The sequence below is a fragment of the Stegodyphus dumicola genome, chromosome 5 (assembly GCF_044657685.1).
Source record: "Stegodyphus dumicola isolate Sdum_Otavi_A_Nest chromosome 5, ASM4465768v1".
Classification (NCBI taxonomy): Eukaryota; Metazoa; Arthropoda; class Arachnida; order Araneae; family Eresidae; genus Stegodyphus; species Stegodyphus dumicola.
Genome location: NC_140772.1, coordinates 192,167,467 through 192,185,855, shown reverse-complemented (window position 1 = coordinate 192,185,855; position 18,389 = coordinate 192,167,467). Strand labels below are relative to the sequence as shown.

Here is an 18,389-nt window from a genome sequence, read left to right as displayed (position 1 = left end):
CGGAAATAACTCAGCCACTTCTATTCGCAATAAGCTATATCCAGCCTTTGGAGATAATGCAGTAAATAGCATGAATGTGTATTGAAGGTTTCAGGAGTTCTGAGTTGGTAGCTGTTACACCCAGGTTCAGTCATAGTCAGATAGAGCATCAATTGTCACAGCTGATAAAATTGACGATCAGTATCAATAATTGACGAACTCATAAATAATAACAGATGCATTACCACAAAACAGATCATGGAACACACAGGTGTGACGTAAGGATCTATCCAACTGCTAGGCTTACAGAAAAACTTTTGATAACTGGGTTCTATGGCTCTTGACAAGGAAGATGATGCAAATCAAGAAGAACCTGTATGATGACCTTCTGCAAAGTTTCTCTTGGAATTTTCCAGAATGTTTTCATGGATCTGGCTGTTTTATTTTGAACCTGAGGGCCAAAAGCAATCGATGGAACAGACGAGCATATGTGTTCATACAAAAAGACAGATGCACTGAAATTAATCAAATAGATCATACATAACTACTATAAAGCCCCGTTCACATGCAACGCTCCTTCGCACAGCTGCCGTTAGCAAGGGGAGAAAAAGGAGACATGAAAGAGTTTCGTCCTTAGGACCCGTTCAGAAGACCACCGTCTTCCTTCCCCTTTACACCTAAAGCCTCTGTGAACAATCACGTCTCCGAATTGGCAGATTTCTAATACTGTTTGCACATTTCTAACGTGGTTTACTGTTATTAATTTTGTAATCTGTACTTTCGCAACTGGTACCTGAACTTTCGTAATGGTTCCTGAAAAATATATGCTTTTTAATTATTATTATTATTTTATAAGCTGTTATTTAGTTCACTCTTGGTGCTTGTCGCTATGGTTAAAAGATGGTAATGGATTTTTAAACTGCTTCCCGATAAAATATAGAACTCAAACTTTGTACATACACTGCTTGTGAATGTGGTGTCACGCTTTTGATTTTTAGAGGATTAGATTTTTTTCAAATTTAAAGTTGAAACGACTTTTGCAAATATTAACAAATAAACTGAGAATCTCAGAGTATTATAGTTTGCACCATAACACACTGTGGAAGAAAAAAAATTAAATGAAATTTTTAGCGTAAATTTAAAAAAAAAATATTTTGGGAGAATTTTTGAAAATCGTTCATATTTTTAGACTTTTTGACGTCCATTAATTTTAAAATTTCATATCTAAAAATATATCGGTTACAAACTTCCGACATTTTCACAGCTTATAAAACAAACTTTCGCATTAAAAAAAAATGATAAAGGAAATTAATCGGATGATTTTTTTTTTTACTTTTTTGAAAGATGTGCAATAAAGCAGAATGGGAAATATTGGTTCTTCTTGGGCATCAATTCGAAACATCGGTTTCAAAGTAATCTCATTATACCACACTATTTTTATGACATTATTTATGCTATACATGTTGTTATTATTACCAGTTGTTAGTTCAGCGTGAGATAGGAGATATTTCTGAGTTAACTTTCTCTTAAGATGCGTTTTGCATTCCGTTGTGTTTAACGTTCTTATTAGATTGAAGCATAACTACTGATTATACTTAGTGATATTCTAAACACTTGTACGAGTATTTCTGTGGAAAATTCCAGAACTTTGAAGTGTTTATGATGATAAAATAAATTTAATTAAGCTATCGTCGGATTTGAGTGAAATGACAATCATTTACGAACTATTATCAATCTATGACAAACCCGTACGCAAGCAACAATATTATAATTAATTAATGTATTAAAGTTGTTTTGAACGTGTTTTACAAAACAAAAACAGGTAAATAAGAATTCTGCTTGCGTTTTATGAGTTTTTGCAATTTTTCTGGCCACATAAGGTTTTAAAAAAAGGTTTGTAATTTATGTTTATATTTACCAATTGAATAAATAGCACTAGGTTTGATTTATATACATATGTGTGTATCGAAATTCAGCAATAAAATTTTAAAGATTTGAAATGATTAAATATCTATTCAGACAGTTTGTATTCTTTAAACTGCAAATGCAAACTGAGAAACCTTTTGCACTTTCTTCAATAAATCCTTTTACTTAAAGTCCTAAAACATATACAGGTATGGACTAAATTTTTTGTTATTTTTATTGCTTATATAAAATTACACTCATGTCCAAAATTATCTTTACATACCCAAAAATGATGATATTCAATGAAATATCGAATCAATGTGATCCGTATTTGCAGGGAATGTGTGAAAACCAAGCCTAATTAGCATTATCCAATCAAAAGTAATCAAACGGTTTGTGATATGAAAATCTAGGCGTTACGTCATCCAAGGGTGAATCAAGCGCTTTGCGCAAACTGAATATTTGAGTGAATTTCTGCAACATAGCGTTTGATTTCAGTGTGTAGGGACTCAAAGCGGTTTGTTATGGCTTCGAAGTATCATTTGGAAGAATCTGTAAAGTGGCGAATTATCAGCCGTTTAGAAGCAGGGCAGTCAATCATGGAAACAGCCACATGTCTGAATATTTCAAGACAGACAGTCTCTAAGCTATGGAAACAGTTTCAAAATGATAGAAGTGTTGTAAGGAGGCCTGGACAAGGTCGGAAACAAATGACAACTGCTTCTGAAGATCGGTATCTGGCATTAACTGCCCGTCGTAACAGAAAGGCTACTTTTCGCCAGTTAAGTTCAGAGCTTGCAGCCGCCACTGGAACTGTTGCATCACGGCAAAAAATATACAGAAGGCTTAATGAAAAAGGCCTTTATGCCAGAAAGCCAAGGGTATGTGTTTTACTGTCTTCACAGAAAAAGAGGGATCGCTTTAATTGGTGTAAAGAACATCAAAACTGGACTGAACATCAATGGTCCCATTTTCTCTTTACTGATGAGTCGCGGTTTAGTTTAACTGGTGATTCTAAACGTGTTTACATCTGGAGGGAGTCAGAACACGAAATGATCCTTCGAACATTGTGGAACGTGACCGTTTCGGTAGTGGAGGTGTGATGGCATGGGGTGGAATAATGATCGATGGACGTACGCCCCTACACGTGTTCAGCAGCGGATCTGTGACAGGCCAGATATATCGAGATGAGGTCTTAGATCCTTATGTAAGACTTTTCAGGGGTGCATATGGACCTGACTTTTTATTTATGGATTATAATGCCCGTCCACATCGAGCAAACCTCGTTGATGAATTCCTTGAAAGTGAAGACATTAAGCGAATACCTTGGCCACCAAACTCTCCTGACCTTAACCCGATAGAGAACTTATGGGACTACCTTGGAAGAGCAATTTCACGTATACATCCTCCTCCTAGAGATGTAAATGCTCTGAAGACGGCATTGCTGGAAGAGTGGAGATTAATTCCCCAAACTGTGGTTAACAACGTTATTTCCAGCCTTAAAACACGTTGTGATATGTGTGTACAAGTCAGGGGAGATCATATTCCATATTAAATTCGTAAGACTTAATTCTTTTTCTGAATCATTCCTTTTTTTCTTAACTCTCTTTGTCACACTTTATTACCATTTTTATTGTTTCATGCTACAATTTTATATCATATGAGGTGATCTTCAATTTTTTCTTTTGCATTTATGTGTCATCATGTTATGTATGATTCCACGAAAATTCATTAAATTATAAGTCATAGTCTCTGAGAAATCCGTGAATTTATGCATGTAAACATAATTTTGGACATGAGTGTATATACTTTATAGAAACAAGGATGGGTTTTTCAAAATACTGAAAGGAAAAAATTATTTGAAATGAAAACGTGACTGAGATCATATTTGTTTTAAAGATTTTAGATAAAAGTGTATTTTCCCCCCTCAGAAACCAATTCATTAATTGCAAAATCATTCCTTGGAAGTTATTAAGAACACTCTAATAAATAGAATAAAAAACTGGGGGAGACATTGAAAATTGTAGGAGAAGAAAGACATTTTAATTGTAAAATTTTTTTTCAAAAATTTAAATTAAAAAAATACTAGCAAAAACGCTTTTTCAGCTTAAAATTATTTTGTCTCACAAAACTATTTAATAATATTCATAAAAAGTAGATGAAAATGCTTAAATTTTTTTAAAAAAAATCATTCAAAAGATACTGAGTCCCTTTTCGCGTTGAAGCCTATATGCACTTGTCTTAACTTTAGCTTTAATTTGAACGATATTTCTAGAATACCTAGCATCAGATAACCTTGTCTGTATTTGTCTATAATTTCCGTATCTTGTACAGTTCTATCTAATTTTTGGGGGATGCTATCACATCCCCAGACATTTATCAGCGCGATTATTTCGCTGACAGTCCAGCGAGCAGTAACTGAAATTAAGTAAATCGCGCAGTAAGGTACGGGAAATCTCCCCATTTGCCCTGCTCCCGAGAGGTAAGGAACATTCAACCAAGTTCTACCTCCAATTCGGGGAGGCAGTTAATGCTTGTCCCATGTGAACGGGACACGTTGGAAGAACCGGTTTTCGCTACCGGTCGAATCTGCTCTTGTGAACGGGGCTTAAAAGATTTATTTAGTTTCAAAACGCTATGTATTCAAAAGTATTGCACGCATAAATATGAATGATGTATGAAAATTATCTCAAATTCACCAAATTTTCTGCGCACAATACAGATATTCCATGTGCTCATCCTAGGCTACAGCACTCACGTCTAAGTGGTAGTTAAACTTATTCCATACATTTTATAGTGTCATCCTGTCAGTTGCCCTCCCTGCAAGATTGATCAGTTCCCTGAGCTCTTTTTAAGGTTTGGTAATGGGGTATATAAACAAGGTTCTTAATGTGGTCCCAAGGAAGAAATCACAAGGCATTAAATCAGCTGATCTGGAAGGCTCAAAGGGAAAAATCGAAGTCATCTTACCAACACACCCAGTCCAACGAAATGAAAGTTCATCGTTCAGGTACCGACAAACTGGGATGTTCCACTGAAAGGGTGTTTGGTTTTGCTGGAAAACAAAATCTCTGGAATCAGCAGGCAGTTGCGAAAAAAGCTCAAATGCTACATATCCAGGTAACTTTCACCAATCATAGCCTTCGTATACAAACGTGCGGTAGAATCTTGGTATAGAGTTTGCAATTATTTTCAAATATCATTCATATTTGGACAATTAACGCCTTTGAATAAAGGGCGTTTTAAAAATGAAAAAATCTTTTATAGTAGCCTTGTCATAGTGGCACTTCCAAAGGATCAAAGGTGCTACCTTGAAAATTAAATTTATGCAGTACTTACCGTCACCGAGATACAGTGAATTGTGTGTTACTTTTGAACAATATATGTATCTGATATAGTAATTAATATTTAAAAGAATTGAATTTCAGTTGTTAGCGAACGTGATGTTCAGATAAAAAGCCTTGGGAGATGTTTATGGAAAAAATTAAATTGTTTAACTATCAAGCAAACTCTTTTAAGAGATTTAAACAAAGAGCAAATAAATAAAAAATAAGATAAGAAGTGAAATGAGTGCTAAACGATTAAAAGGAATTACAGTAGAAATCCATTGGTCTAAACCAAAAGAAACGCAACCACTCGGATAGCACATGATGAGGCTCATTTTGTATCAAATGATAATGCTTCACTTTTGCACATTTTACTTTGTAAACAATAAGAAATAACTCGCATCTCTTGTTGTTATATTGGTGGCCAACATACCAAGTTGGTAATTGGAAGACATGAGTTCTCGTTCTTCTAGAGGAGAGTAGCGTTACTTTTTTATCATCTCGTTCCTCGAAAAACTTAAAAATAATAAAATTTTAAAAAACTGAAATCTTATTTTCGTCTGCTGCTGCTTTGGATTCGGTTTAACAACTGAATCAATTTTAAACTAAACATTTCGACTGGCTTAGTTTTAGAATTAATCTCTTTTCAGGAGTTCAAGTTGAAGAATTTTAAATAATATATTTAAAGTGAGCTATTCAAAATAGCAACGGGGACTTGCAATAACATTATTTCAATGTAAATGACCGCCACGCGAAAACTTTGAGCTTATTTAATGAAGAAAAGATTTAGCTATTAACATTAATTTCATCAGATCACTTGCAAATGAGATTAGAAACAAATGTTTTCTTCATTTATTTGCGTTTAGTATTTTATGATACTAAACACCGAATCCACTTACTGAAAACAATAAACGTTTCGGAAGTGGTTTCCTTCCCTAAAAAAATTTAATATAAAAATTTTAAATTTCAATTTAAAATGTGACAGAACAATTAACCGTTATTAATTTTTAAAAAAAATATGATTCATATAAATATTTATCTTATAAATATCTGTACTTAAATAAAAGTAATATAATGTTATCAGATCATAAAAGTAATTTTTTCTGTTTAGTGAAATTAAATTTCAATTTTAAAAGCCCAGAAGCTCTCCTGCTTGATTTTGTGATTTCGTTAACGTAAATGGCCTAAATAAGAGACTCTGAAAGTATTATAAACATGTATAACAGTTTGAGAAAAGTTATAAAAAATGAAAATGTTATTCTGGAGATATTTTTATCAGTAAAAATACCATTTTAATAAGATAATAATAATAAAAAATATGAAAAACCTTCAGATTTTATATTACGCCCAAAGGGCCGTTTTCTTAACGTTTAGTGTGTTACATTTATTAAATATCATGTTCTTCGCACTTAAACCATAAAATTAAATTCGACAGCAATATCTCAAAATAATTTAAAAAGAGCATATGTTTAGAATTTCTGATACACAGCCTCACGTGCTGGAGATAAAAATGTTTTTTCCTCGCACAGTGCTGTCATTACACGCTTTGAAATTGAGTTTCTTAATCAAAAACTCAAAAATGCTATAAAAAATGAGAAATAGATAACAAAACCAATTCCTAATTCGTGCTTCCAGATGCCCATATTCGGGTGAAGAATTACGTTATTCAAAATGTGATGAGTGTTGTTATTGTCGTTTTATCACAATGAGAGAAACATACATAAATATATGCAGATTCTTCATCATTTAACTGCTTTAATACAGGGCGATAATATTTTGTTGCAACAATTTGAAAAGTCAAATCGCCGTTTATAGTGAAACGCCACAAAATGCCAAAACGAAATTAATAGCCCTAATGCGCTAACGGTCTTTGGGTTAAAAATACGTACTATAAAATTTCAGCACAAACATTCGATTTTGTTTCGGATGCAGCCGGTTGTGGACATAGATTTGAAATTTTGCTGACAGATCTTTTATAGGCTATGAGAAACCTATTTGTTTGTAACAGTGTTGCCACAAAATAACACTTAATACAAAGCACTGTTCAGACTTTTCGAATGATTAACTTATACCGCATTCAACAAGTACTTTTGTAACACAGAAGATAAAAGATCTTGTTTGTCGTTGACTGGCAACGATCTCTGTTTATACCTGACGGGATTTTATCGAAATTAAAAAATAACAAGGATCAGCATGCCAGCTATAAAAAACTCATAACACTGCATAAATAATGGTAAGTTTCCAATTTTAGAATCCTTTTGTCAAAAATTAATCAGTAGTCGGTGGTAGGCCCTTGATAGATTTCTTCAAAGACTAGCAGAAATTCACAACGGACGTATTGCAAAACTCTTGTATAATTTAGGAATTTGTTTTCCATTCTTGGTATTTATAATACTCGCTGGCATTCTTCTAACAAAAAGCAAATTTGAATGATATGATCGCGAATTAATACAGATGTAAAAAGTGATTGTCTGACTAAAAATTTCCTTTTTTTTTTTTTTTTTTTTTTTTTTCATGAAAAATACTGAGATGACTATAAAATGCAGTTCATTTCCAAACAATAAAACAACTGACAGAAATGAAAAGTTATGCTTAAAAAAATCGAGAAGATTGCTTTTAGATGAGACTCACTAATTCAATTGTACTTTTATTCACCGTTTCTTTTCAATCGAGTTTCGATTAAGGTTGCTTAAACGCAGTATCATTGTAAATATATTTAAGTATTTACATAGAAAGTAATCATCTTAAGATCCTTTGAGATAGAAACTAACGTTAATGAATTTAGAAGATAAATCTGAAGATGATAATGAGTATCATAAGTACAGAGACAAGTTAAAAGAGGGAAAGGAAAATCAAATCACGTTAGAAGTGGCAAGCTTGGAAAATCTCAAATCATGTTAAAGTGCAATAATTATGTGAATAATAAATATCTTACGCGGATGAATAGTTTAAGTATTTTTATCTGATATATTAAAATTCATTTTTGAAGTTAGAATTCAGCTTTAGTTTTACGTTGATTTCAAATAAGAAGGCTTAGTTTACTTTGAGAAACAAATTGACTACCCATTTCTTTCGATAACATACAGCTTGCTTCTGAAGAAAAGAGAACTAGGCATCTCCAATGAACTAGGCACTTGTCGTTTGAATTCATTTCCAGAGAGGAATTTTATGACTAAGCGAGGATGACAAATATATGACATGACAAATAAAGCGAGGCTATGTTGAATAAGTGTACTTCGATGCTTAAGTAATTAATAAATTGTATATTTAACGGAATGGCTAATCTCAAGGGTGATGCAATGGTTGGAAATTTAGAGGCTTTCCCAGGTTCTCTTATTTCGACAAGAAGATTCTTCAACTAACACTGCTACTGCCACCTTTATGCTCTCAAACCATTAGCGACAAGTGCTGGCTGGCATGGCATAAAAATAAACGGAATGCGTTGAAAATTTCTTTAGTGCGCATGCGTATTACTTGGTATTTGCAGTAAGTATGCCTTATTCAAACAGAAGTCATTCTTTACAAACTAGCCCGTTTTCCGCTTGATTTGTCAGCGCTTAACTCGAAACTAAATGCATCAATCTAGTTAATGATTGGCGTTGACGTTCTGCGACTAAATCGCCCCCAGGAGATCATTTGCCTACGCGCTCATTGGTCCATACAGGTAAAGGGGGGAGTGGTCCTTGATTAATAGCGAGCCTTCGGTAATTGGCCAGCACGCTTCATTACTCCAGTTAATTAATTGTTAATTGCGTAGACGCTGAGATAATTGCGGCCATTCCAACGTCGACGGGCTTTTAATTTCGCTGTATTATGCCTCTCCACTGCATCTCGACTCAGGAATGAAGCTTTTTTCTAGAAAGCAAGGGGAGGGTCTTACGAAGAGGGGAAAGAAACGGAGAAGGATAAAACTAACAAAAAAGAAAGAAGAAAGATATAATTGCAGCATTTCATTGCTGGGCTCAGTTCTTCACATAGGAAATCCTTAATCTCCCAGGTTTTAATTAGTATATCAACAATATTTTCTTTTCGCCCCCAGCCAACAAAAGTATTGGAGAGCAGCAAGCTGTTACAATGACTTAATTATTTGGTCCAACCAAGCACACTCTGACACTTCAGGCTGGCTCTGTTTTGACAAGCGTGCTGGATTCGAATTAGAAGATGCTAACGTTGAAGGTTAATTACCACGCATCGGATGCAAAATTTTATAGACTTTGCCTTCGAGAGCGATTCATGGACCATTGAAGAATCAAAAGGTTATTATTTCTGGAGCGCTCGTTTAGGAAAGAGTCTTGTTGAGTCTCTCTGTGGTTCGTTCTCAGCGAGATTTGTAGTTTTCAGTATTTTGAGTTGTTTTGAGTTTTCTAGTTCTCCATTCTCTGTATGAAGTTAGCCTCTTGTTTATTTTTCTGTTGAAGGCGCAAGAAATATTTTTAAATCTGGATTTTTATGCGCAGAATTTTAGAACATTAATATCTGTGTAGAATAAATTAAAAATGCAAGAAAACAGAATAAATTATATAACTGACAGATGTAAGTGTAACATTTTACTTAAAATCCGAAAATTCCTTCACCCTGAATCTTTTAGGGAAACAAAGAAAGATATATACAATTTAGAATGTAGTGCAAATTACTACCTAAAATGTTAAATAGTCTTGATAGTTGCTAAAAAGTGGGAGATATATTTATTTCCGATTCCTTAACCAGTAAATTTTAATACAGTTCTTGATTGAAAACAGAGAATTGTTAAGACATAAACTTTGTCTATACTTTCATTAAAGTTTAGTATTTTATGGATCTGTTCATAACATTATTAATATTTCTATTTATTTTGCTACTATAATATTGTAAATAAACAGACAGGGCACAGAAAACAATAGGTATTTACATAATTATTACAGGAAAAGGGTAAAAATTGAATATATTGAATATAAATATTTCTACTCTTCAAAATTGAAATTGAAAAGTCGATTAACTCCCAAGTAAATTGTGAGTTTAAAATAATGAAAGCGACATATTCCAAGTATACATTATGAATCGCATATTAAGCAAAAATATATGCAATTTAATTACTCCATGAGAAAAAACAAGAAATCCATGCATAATATAAAGAAAATATTGTCATGAAAAACCAAAATGTTAAAAGTCATAATAATTACAGAATAGGAGAAACGATATGACTGATTGATTGCATCTTCATCTCGAGATATTTCCTCAAATCAATCGAACAGAAGCTTGGCTTCTGAAAATCCTGAGTGAAAATATGCTGCAAAAAATTTCGAAGTTTACAACAGTTTACAGTTAAAAATTTTACAGCAGTTTATTATTTCCTTTCTAAGTATATCGCAATCTAAATTATAAATTCTTTGCATGAGAATTTTAAATAAACTGATGTTAAGAAAACTGACACTGCGTACGAAAAATGAACAACGTATAGTTAACAATATATCAAAATATATAAAAATTAATTAACAAACACAGAAAAAAGATGAAATAAAAATAATTGCACAGAAAACAAAGAAAGAGTATCATTTAGTACTATAACGGCCATTCTGCATCGGAGTTAAAAAGAACATGTGTTATAATATATCAATATAAGTAATCTTACTAATAAATAAACAGAAATTCAATGTATTTAATTTGATCGTGCTTTCTCATTGACAGCAAAACAATCAAATGATCTGATTGGGAAGTGATAATGGTCCCTAAATAGCTCATTTAATAAAGCTTTGTAAGATTCTAGCTAAATTAAAGTTACTTTGTTAATTAGATCTTTACTTAAACTGTGAAGCGACTATCAAAATCTTGATAGTCGCTTGTGAAGCGACTATTGGCTAAGTTCAAACTATATTAATAACAAGGCTTTACGAAGGAAAAAAAAAAGACCCATTTGTTCACTCAAGAAATTATTTACAGTCGGCACTCCTGATGCTAACAAAACTAAGCCAATACTTTTGGCTGTAACTCAAACTAACTAAAAACTAAGCCTAAATTAAATAATCAGTCGAAGTTGCACAGAGATGATAAACATGAGCTGGCTCTTAGCTCTACCACCTACGTATACAAACCGGTAATTAATATGCACGGCTGCAAAATAGCAAGCTCTAATATCAACGAAACAGCCTGGCCGAAAAGCAGAACATGCTTTGTCTACCTTTCGTCCAGGCCAAGTCAGCTTAAAGAGCATCTTTCTACCCTACTTTGCATCAAGCGTGAAACTGATCTGGGAAGAAAGCGTGGAGTGAAAATAAGGGCGATAGGAAAGGTTGCTTTAAAACAAAATTAACTGTTAAGTAAATGAAATAAATCCACAAGGCTTTAAAAAATTTTTATTTCTTTTTCAAAACACCAACATGCGCATATTGTATACATCTGACACTCGGTGTTTTTCTTCTTATTGAATTTGATAGGTACTAGATATAACGAAACCTGGACATCGAAAAAGGATACTAACCTCGTTGGGTGAGAAGCCTTCAAGCAAGTTTTTTGAAGAATTAAAAGATTTCAGCCTGTCAAAAATGGTAAGTACGATGCTTTTGCTTGAAAAACTATCATGTTTACCTTCCTCAGGCAAACATTTGCAGATGGCTTTAAAATTTAAAAGCAATAAGAGTATAAAAATTGAAAAATTAATGTCATTAAAAAATCATCTTTTAACAGGACTGGAATTTAAGTAATGTGAGTGCGTTGTCAACGGCTGACGAACCTTCGTCATCTGGTGACGAATCTCGAACTATAGACATTATGAGAGGAGATACAAGTGTTCGGAATATCTCGGCCAATGGGAGTCTCTCTAGAACAGAATCCCCACCGTCTGTATCTAGTATGAAGATAAGACCTCCAACTCAGCTGATGGGGGACACTTCGCCGCAACAAATTCTTCAGGAGTTGCCTTCTTTCAACTCAACGCAGTGGAAACACCAGCCAGAAGTACTGGTGAAAGGCAGCTGTAACTACACCGCAAAGGTAGAGTCACAAAATAATACAAATATGTATGAATTTTTTATTTTGTATATATGTGCGTACTTTGCGTTTGTTGGACTGGAGAAAACTTCATCTCTGTTACTGCTTTTTCCGGAATACTCTAACAAGGTGGAAATGCTGGATTTTAGTAACTTGATGAATTAAATTTTAGTTGTGATTTTGCAATATTCCGCGAAATTTACCACAAAACTTTTAGAATTGTATAAGGCCTAGATATAGCTTTCGTCTAGGAGCTTTCAACAATCATTTTTTTTTTTAAAGAGACAAAAGAAAGTAATGAAGAAGTAGCATCCATCTAAAATATCAGGTCCTAGGCTCAGGATTTGCAAGCCTAAAAGGTAATCAGACTCTGTTGATGGTTACTATTATTTTGCGTTAAAGAGTCACTAGAAATGTGTGTTTATGTAAGTTAGAGTTTTTTACTGTAAGGCAGAGCTAAAGTTTTTTACTGTAAGCTAAAGTTTTTTACTGTAAGACAGAGCGTGTTTCTGCCTGTCGTGGCCACTTACTTTAGTTCTGCCATTCCTGTTAAGGTTGTAATCATTCGACTTCACGTTATTTGCTGCCAACATTTAAATTGTTACGCTGGTTAGAATTTTGAGCCAAATTCAATTTTAATTTATGATTACTAGCCTACATTTTAATTTGAATTTGACATTTACTTCAGTTTCATCGCTACAAGTGGTGATTGTTTTGTTAACCACATGATGTACTCTTATGTTCAAGTTCTGTTTTAATAAAAAGGTTGCTTTAAGCCTTTTCAAGTCTCTGTAGTTACATCAGACACAGGGCTAAGTTTTTCGTACGTCTGCGAAGAATTTGGAAATAATTTGTTCTCCAACCGAAGTCCAAACTATACAGGGTGTACCGTAAATGTTGAGACAAACTTCTAGGGAAGGTAGGGCATATCATATGGATTCAGAACTGCATAGGAACCTATACCCGGAAATGTCAGGGGTAATTGGTAGCAGAGGTAGAAGATTGGAAAAGAAGCAAGAGTGATTAATTTGAAACATTTATTGGACAGGAATACAAATGGTGTACGACAGCTTGAATGTTGCAACAGATGCTCGAAGTTTGCACCGTCAGACACCCAACATGCCTGACGCCGACGGACTATTTGAATGCCATGAATTATTTGATCTTTCTAGAGCAAGTTCTTCTCGATTTGCTTGATGATGTTCCACCAAATGTGAGGCGAAACATGTGATTCCCCTGCTCATTTTGGACTGGATGCTCGTAGCCATTTGAACCCGCATCGATGGATTGGGCGTAGCGGACCAGTTCCCTGACCCCCACGCTCTCCGGTTTTATCAAGCCTTGATTTCTTTTTGTGGGAAACCATCAAAAGTGTCTTGTATCACGATCCTATTGTATCTGAAATGGATCTCGTGGCAAGACTCGCCTGAGCAGCTGCTACAATCGAAGAAACTCCCGGTGTGTTTGAAAATGTTCGGCAATAAATGATTCGTCGGTGTCAGACATGTTTGGCGTTTGATGGTGCAAACTTTGAGCACCTGTTGTAACATTTAAGCTGTCGTACAGCATTCGTATTCATGTCCAATAAATGTTTCCAATTAAATCCCTCTTATTTTTTTTCCCATCTTCCACCTCTGCTATCACTCTCACCTGAGATTTCTGGGCATGGGTTCCTATGCAATTCTTAATCCTTGTGATATGCTCTACCTCCCCTAGAAGTTTACCGCAACATTTACGTTACACTCTGTATAAAGTTTTTAAATGTTAGCCGACATCTCATTTTAGGTATGGAAATAGCTGGATTAGCCCTCTCTCTGCAATTGCTTTCTGTAAGCATATTGCTTAATCATGGTTATTTAAGCATATTACATGCATATTTTAAGCATATTGCATGCATATTTTAAGGATATTACATGCATATTTTAAGCATTTTGCATATATATGCATATTATATAAGCATATTCCTTTTGTATGATTGCGAGAAGAAGATTATCACTCCATGAATTAGTCAGTTGATTCTTAACAGTGAATTCAAAGCGCCCTGAATTTTAACCATGGATCTGTGTAATTTATTTCTAGCAATTGTTTTTCGATTCTTTCGGAGTCAGCACACTCCATATTCATTGTAAAATTGTTTCTCGAAGAATGGCAAGAATTTATATTATTAAGTCACACAAAAGCTTCTTAAAAATAAAACAATATGTTATTTCCTTCATTAAAATATTGCTTTAATAATAAAATATTAAAATATTAAGACAGCTAGCACTAAAGCAGATATTCTTTCAAAATGTAATCCTCATTCTTTCTCTGCATGGTATAGTATGCTATGTACACTTTTCATTACTCGTGTAGTATAATTATACTTTAATTTTTTTTTCAGTATTTAGGCTCAACTTTGGTGAAGGAAGTCCGTGGCCTTGAATCAACCAGGAAGTCTATACAGAAACTCAAAAGCTCTACGCGAGACATGAACAAAATACCCAACGTTATTTTATCCATATCTCATACAGGTGTCAAATTCATCGACGCACAAGCAAAGGTAAGACTGTGGTCCTTATACTTAAGCATAATACTACTTAGTTATTTAATATTTTACTAGAAATACACTATTTAATTTAATAAAATAATAGATGGCTTCTTCCACCAACACTGCAATTAAATGGGGTATATTTTGTTCTGAGCAGAAAAAAGGACTGATAGGAGCATTAGGTCAGATTGCAAAATTTTAACTTTTACGTCAAAAAGCCATGTTGACAGAATTACTTTTCGAAACCTCGCACTTAATTACATTAGGAAGTTAGCAGTTACTAGTTCAGCCAATAGAGTGAAAGATTCTTCTTTCAACTCCTGGCAAGTCTGTGTAGGTTTTATAAGCAACGCAACATGACAAAAATTAACTGAGACTTGCCATTTTTTAAAAGCATCCGTTACTTCGTACGTAAAGGTAAAAGATTTCATTGACGTACTTTACTATATGTTCAGAGATAAAAATTATTTTGATTAAATGCGAAATTTGTTAAATGATTGAGTTAAAGATATTGCATAGTTCATGAAAAAGTTTTCTTAAGATGGCCATGATCTATAATAACTCACAGTATTAATTTCATTAATTAACAGTAATGAATTTTAGAAGTGTGTATATTCGGAATCATTAGTAGAAAAAGTAATACAATGTGTTTTTGTGATATACTCGATATTTTTCTAGTTCTGTTGTTATTATTGCAATAATATGTATTAATATAAGCAATACTGAAAACAGGATTCTTCGCCTACACAGTATATGTATCCTATTCAGATAACAGGTTAAAAATTTAGAAAACTGACTTCAGTAAGAATCTCAGAATAATTCTGCAAGTAGCAGTCGGGTGCTTTAAAGAGTTCTCTTCAAAACTCTTAGAAAATTTAATATTGGGTATTTTGAGATCTTGGGAGATTTTAAATCAGAAAAACATCTTTAAAACAGAAATCTTCAGATAAAATATTCTGAAAAACTTAGAAAACTACTTCTAAAATTACTTTTATAATTTTGCTTTCGTAATGTTACTTTTTAAAAATGTGAGTGATGATTATTTTTCTTTTCTTTTTTTTATTATGCTCTTCAGAAATTGGTGTGCGAACATGAGATCAGGAACATCCATTGCGCATGCCAGGATGCAGATGATCTCAACCATTTTGCTTACATCACTAAAGATCACCAAACCACGAATCACTACTGTCATGTGTTCTGCGCCCAAAACATGGTAAGTTAGTTGAAACTATTTTAAATACCCAATGAATATTTAAAAAAAATTACAGCTTTCAGATTCATACATGATGCCACAAATAAGTTTTATTTTAATCATTTTAGTCCAGCACATATGAAATAAACTGTTTTAGATGCTAGTGCATGGAGTCAACAGCAAATGGACAGCTCCAAACCAAATTTAAAATAAGTTTATTCAATAAAGTATGCTTAAAATCAGTCGGCCACACTACAGGAGAAGTCTGAGGTAATTAGTTTAAAAAGAGGTTTTAAGGACATTAATGGATAATTTTTGTTGACCTAGAAATTATAACTTTTTTCTGAATAAAGGGGACCATATAGTTATGCTTAATGTGTTTGGAAGAAAATAACTAAAACTGGACAGAATGAGAAAAGAAGATTTCTGAGTAAGGTCACTCACAATTTATAAAAACTCACAGGATTTAGAACTATAGTATTGATAAAACTGTCACTATTATATGAAATCATTTGTATTCGCTTGCTGTCATGACCTAAGTAATTAGCATATGCAACTACTAATTATTTCTGTGGTTCGAATCTCGACGAGTGCATGGGCAATTGTTTACTTTTTTTTTTTTTTCTGTTAGTGAAAGCTAATAGTTTTTACACTATTAATTGTTACAGACAAAAGAGTTTATGAAGAGTTTGAATACGGGAAATTCGTGCTTTAGTTATTTATCAAGTCAGTTTCCCAAGCTGATCACAGAATTGATAAACAAGATTTCTAAGTGGTCTCGACGTAAGACAGCTTAGAAGAGTTTTTATATCTCATTAAATTCAAGGAACGTGATTAAGGATTGGCCACAATCTACGTCTATTTTAACTGCCAAAAATTTTCTTGCAAAGCGCGAATTCATAAATGAGAGAAATACTCTTAGTTACTGGAAAAAAAAGTGTTTAATCTCAATAAACTGTACTAATATGAGTACGTAACCTAAACAATCTCTTTTGGAAGGAAATTATTGGTTTAAATTAAGGATAAGAAAGAGATTTCACCAAAACATAAAAATTCTAAAACAGATATCAAATAAGGGGGATATCCTCATGGCGGCAAATCATTTAAAGCCAAAGGAGACTAAAGCAGGAATGTCTTTCAAACCTCATTCTAAAGTGTTATTTGGTATATAAAAGGAATGTTTCATGTGCTAAACAAGCGACTAATTTTATGAAATTTAAAGCAGTATTAAATTTCTTAACATTTAAATACAATTAAGTATATCATATGAATTATGCAATTAATTAACATATTTTAAGCATGATTATGTTAATGTGCTGCATTTATTTGGTGCCGAAAATGTTATAACAGAATTACGCGTCGTTCAGAACACTGGATGTAAGGGGTGAATAACAAAGGATTTTTACAAGGTCTGTCCTTAAACCTAACAAGATAGATGGACAATGTATGTCAACCTATGATATATTTAAAAACAAAATGAGAGAGCAGTTAACTTTTCATGGTAATTCTGCGTCATAGCTGTCAAGCCCACTTGACATTATATCTATCAGCAAGCATTTGTCTAAAAGTCGATACGTTGCTATATAGTAGATAGTGGTTGCGACTTGAATCTCACGCTCGGATAGACTCGACTGTTTTTCGTATCTTCGACAATGAATACGTCCATTTGAGCAATTCCATACTTTCAAGCATTGGTCTCCAAGTAGGGTTCGCGTACTCCAGGACGTAAGCAAAGTGATATTTGGGGCTACGTCAAAGAAATAAGATCACGATCACTTGCGAGAGTATGATTGTGTATATTATATTATAATATATTATGCTGTTGAGTGCGTACAGGTTCGTAATGGATTGAATGCACACAGGTCCGAGAATTTATTTTATCAAAAGAAACACTTCAAATTTCTGAAACTTTCTATAAAAACAGTCGCACAGCTTTTCACAGTATCAAGGAATACAATCAGTAGTTATACTTCAAACTACTAAGAACGTTAAGCACAACACAATGCAAAGCGTATCTAAAAAGCGAATCTAACCCGGAGATACCTCAGTACTTCGAACTCCCGCTAAACCAACAACGAACAGCTGAGAGCAGATGCTTTCGCTGGCCTTCTATAGTTTTCATCTAGCCGCCGAGAATGAGCCGTCTAACACTTTTCGAAATTATTGGAAGGCATATGAGGGTCGGGTACGGTTACAGTTGCATATGAAATCAAACACAGTTATTGAATTACAATACCTATTACGGTGATACAACGACTGAACCAAAATGTTGTCAAATGGCCGCCGTGTTTGGCAACTTTTGGAGATTTCTCGCCCTGCTCCTGTGTTCTTATTTTTCCGGCAGAGTATTGTCTCTTTAGATTTTCATGTTACATTATACAGAAAAATACAACAACTTTAAGTATAATTTCATTAAAAATACCCGTATATCTACAAAAATTCGTAACAATATTATATTATATTACATAACCAGAAAAAGGGAAGTTACTACTGAAGG

General features: G+C 33.6%; 1 protein-coding gene across 2 annotated transcripts in view; it reads left to right on the top strand.

Annotated features, from left to right (window-relative positions):
- The window catches only part of LOC118184513 (ankyrin repeat and sterile alpha motif domain-containing protein 1B-like), a 215,696-nt gene that overhangs the window by 172,146 nt on the left and 25,161 nt on the right, over window positions 1-18,389 (top strand). For both annotated transcript variants that reach the window (XM_035354197.2, XM_085817504.1), the window contains exons 16-19: window positions 11,621-11,731; window positions 11,871-12,176; window positions 14,554-14,712; window positions 15,776-15,913. In XM_035354197.2, coding sequence (XP_035210088.2) covers window positions 11,621-11,731; window positions 11,871-12,176; window positions 14,554-14,712; window positions 15,776-15,913 — 714 coding nt within the window. The remainder of the gene's footprint in view (window positions 1-11,620; window positions 11,732-11,870; window positions 12,177-14,553; window positions 14,713-15,775; window positions 15,914-18,389) is intronic.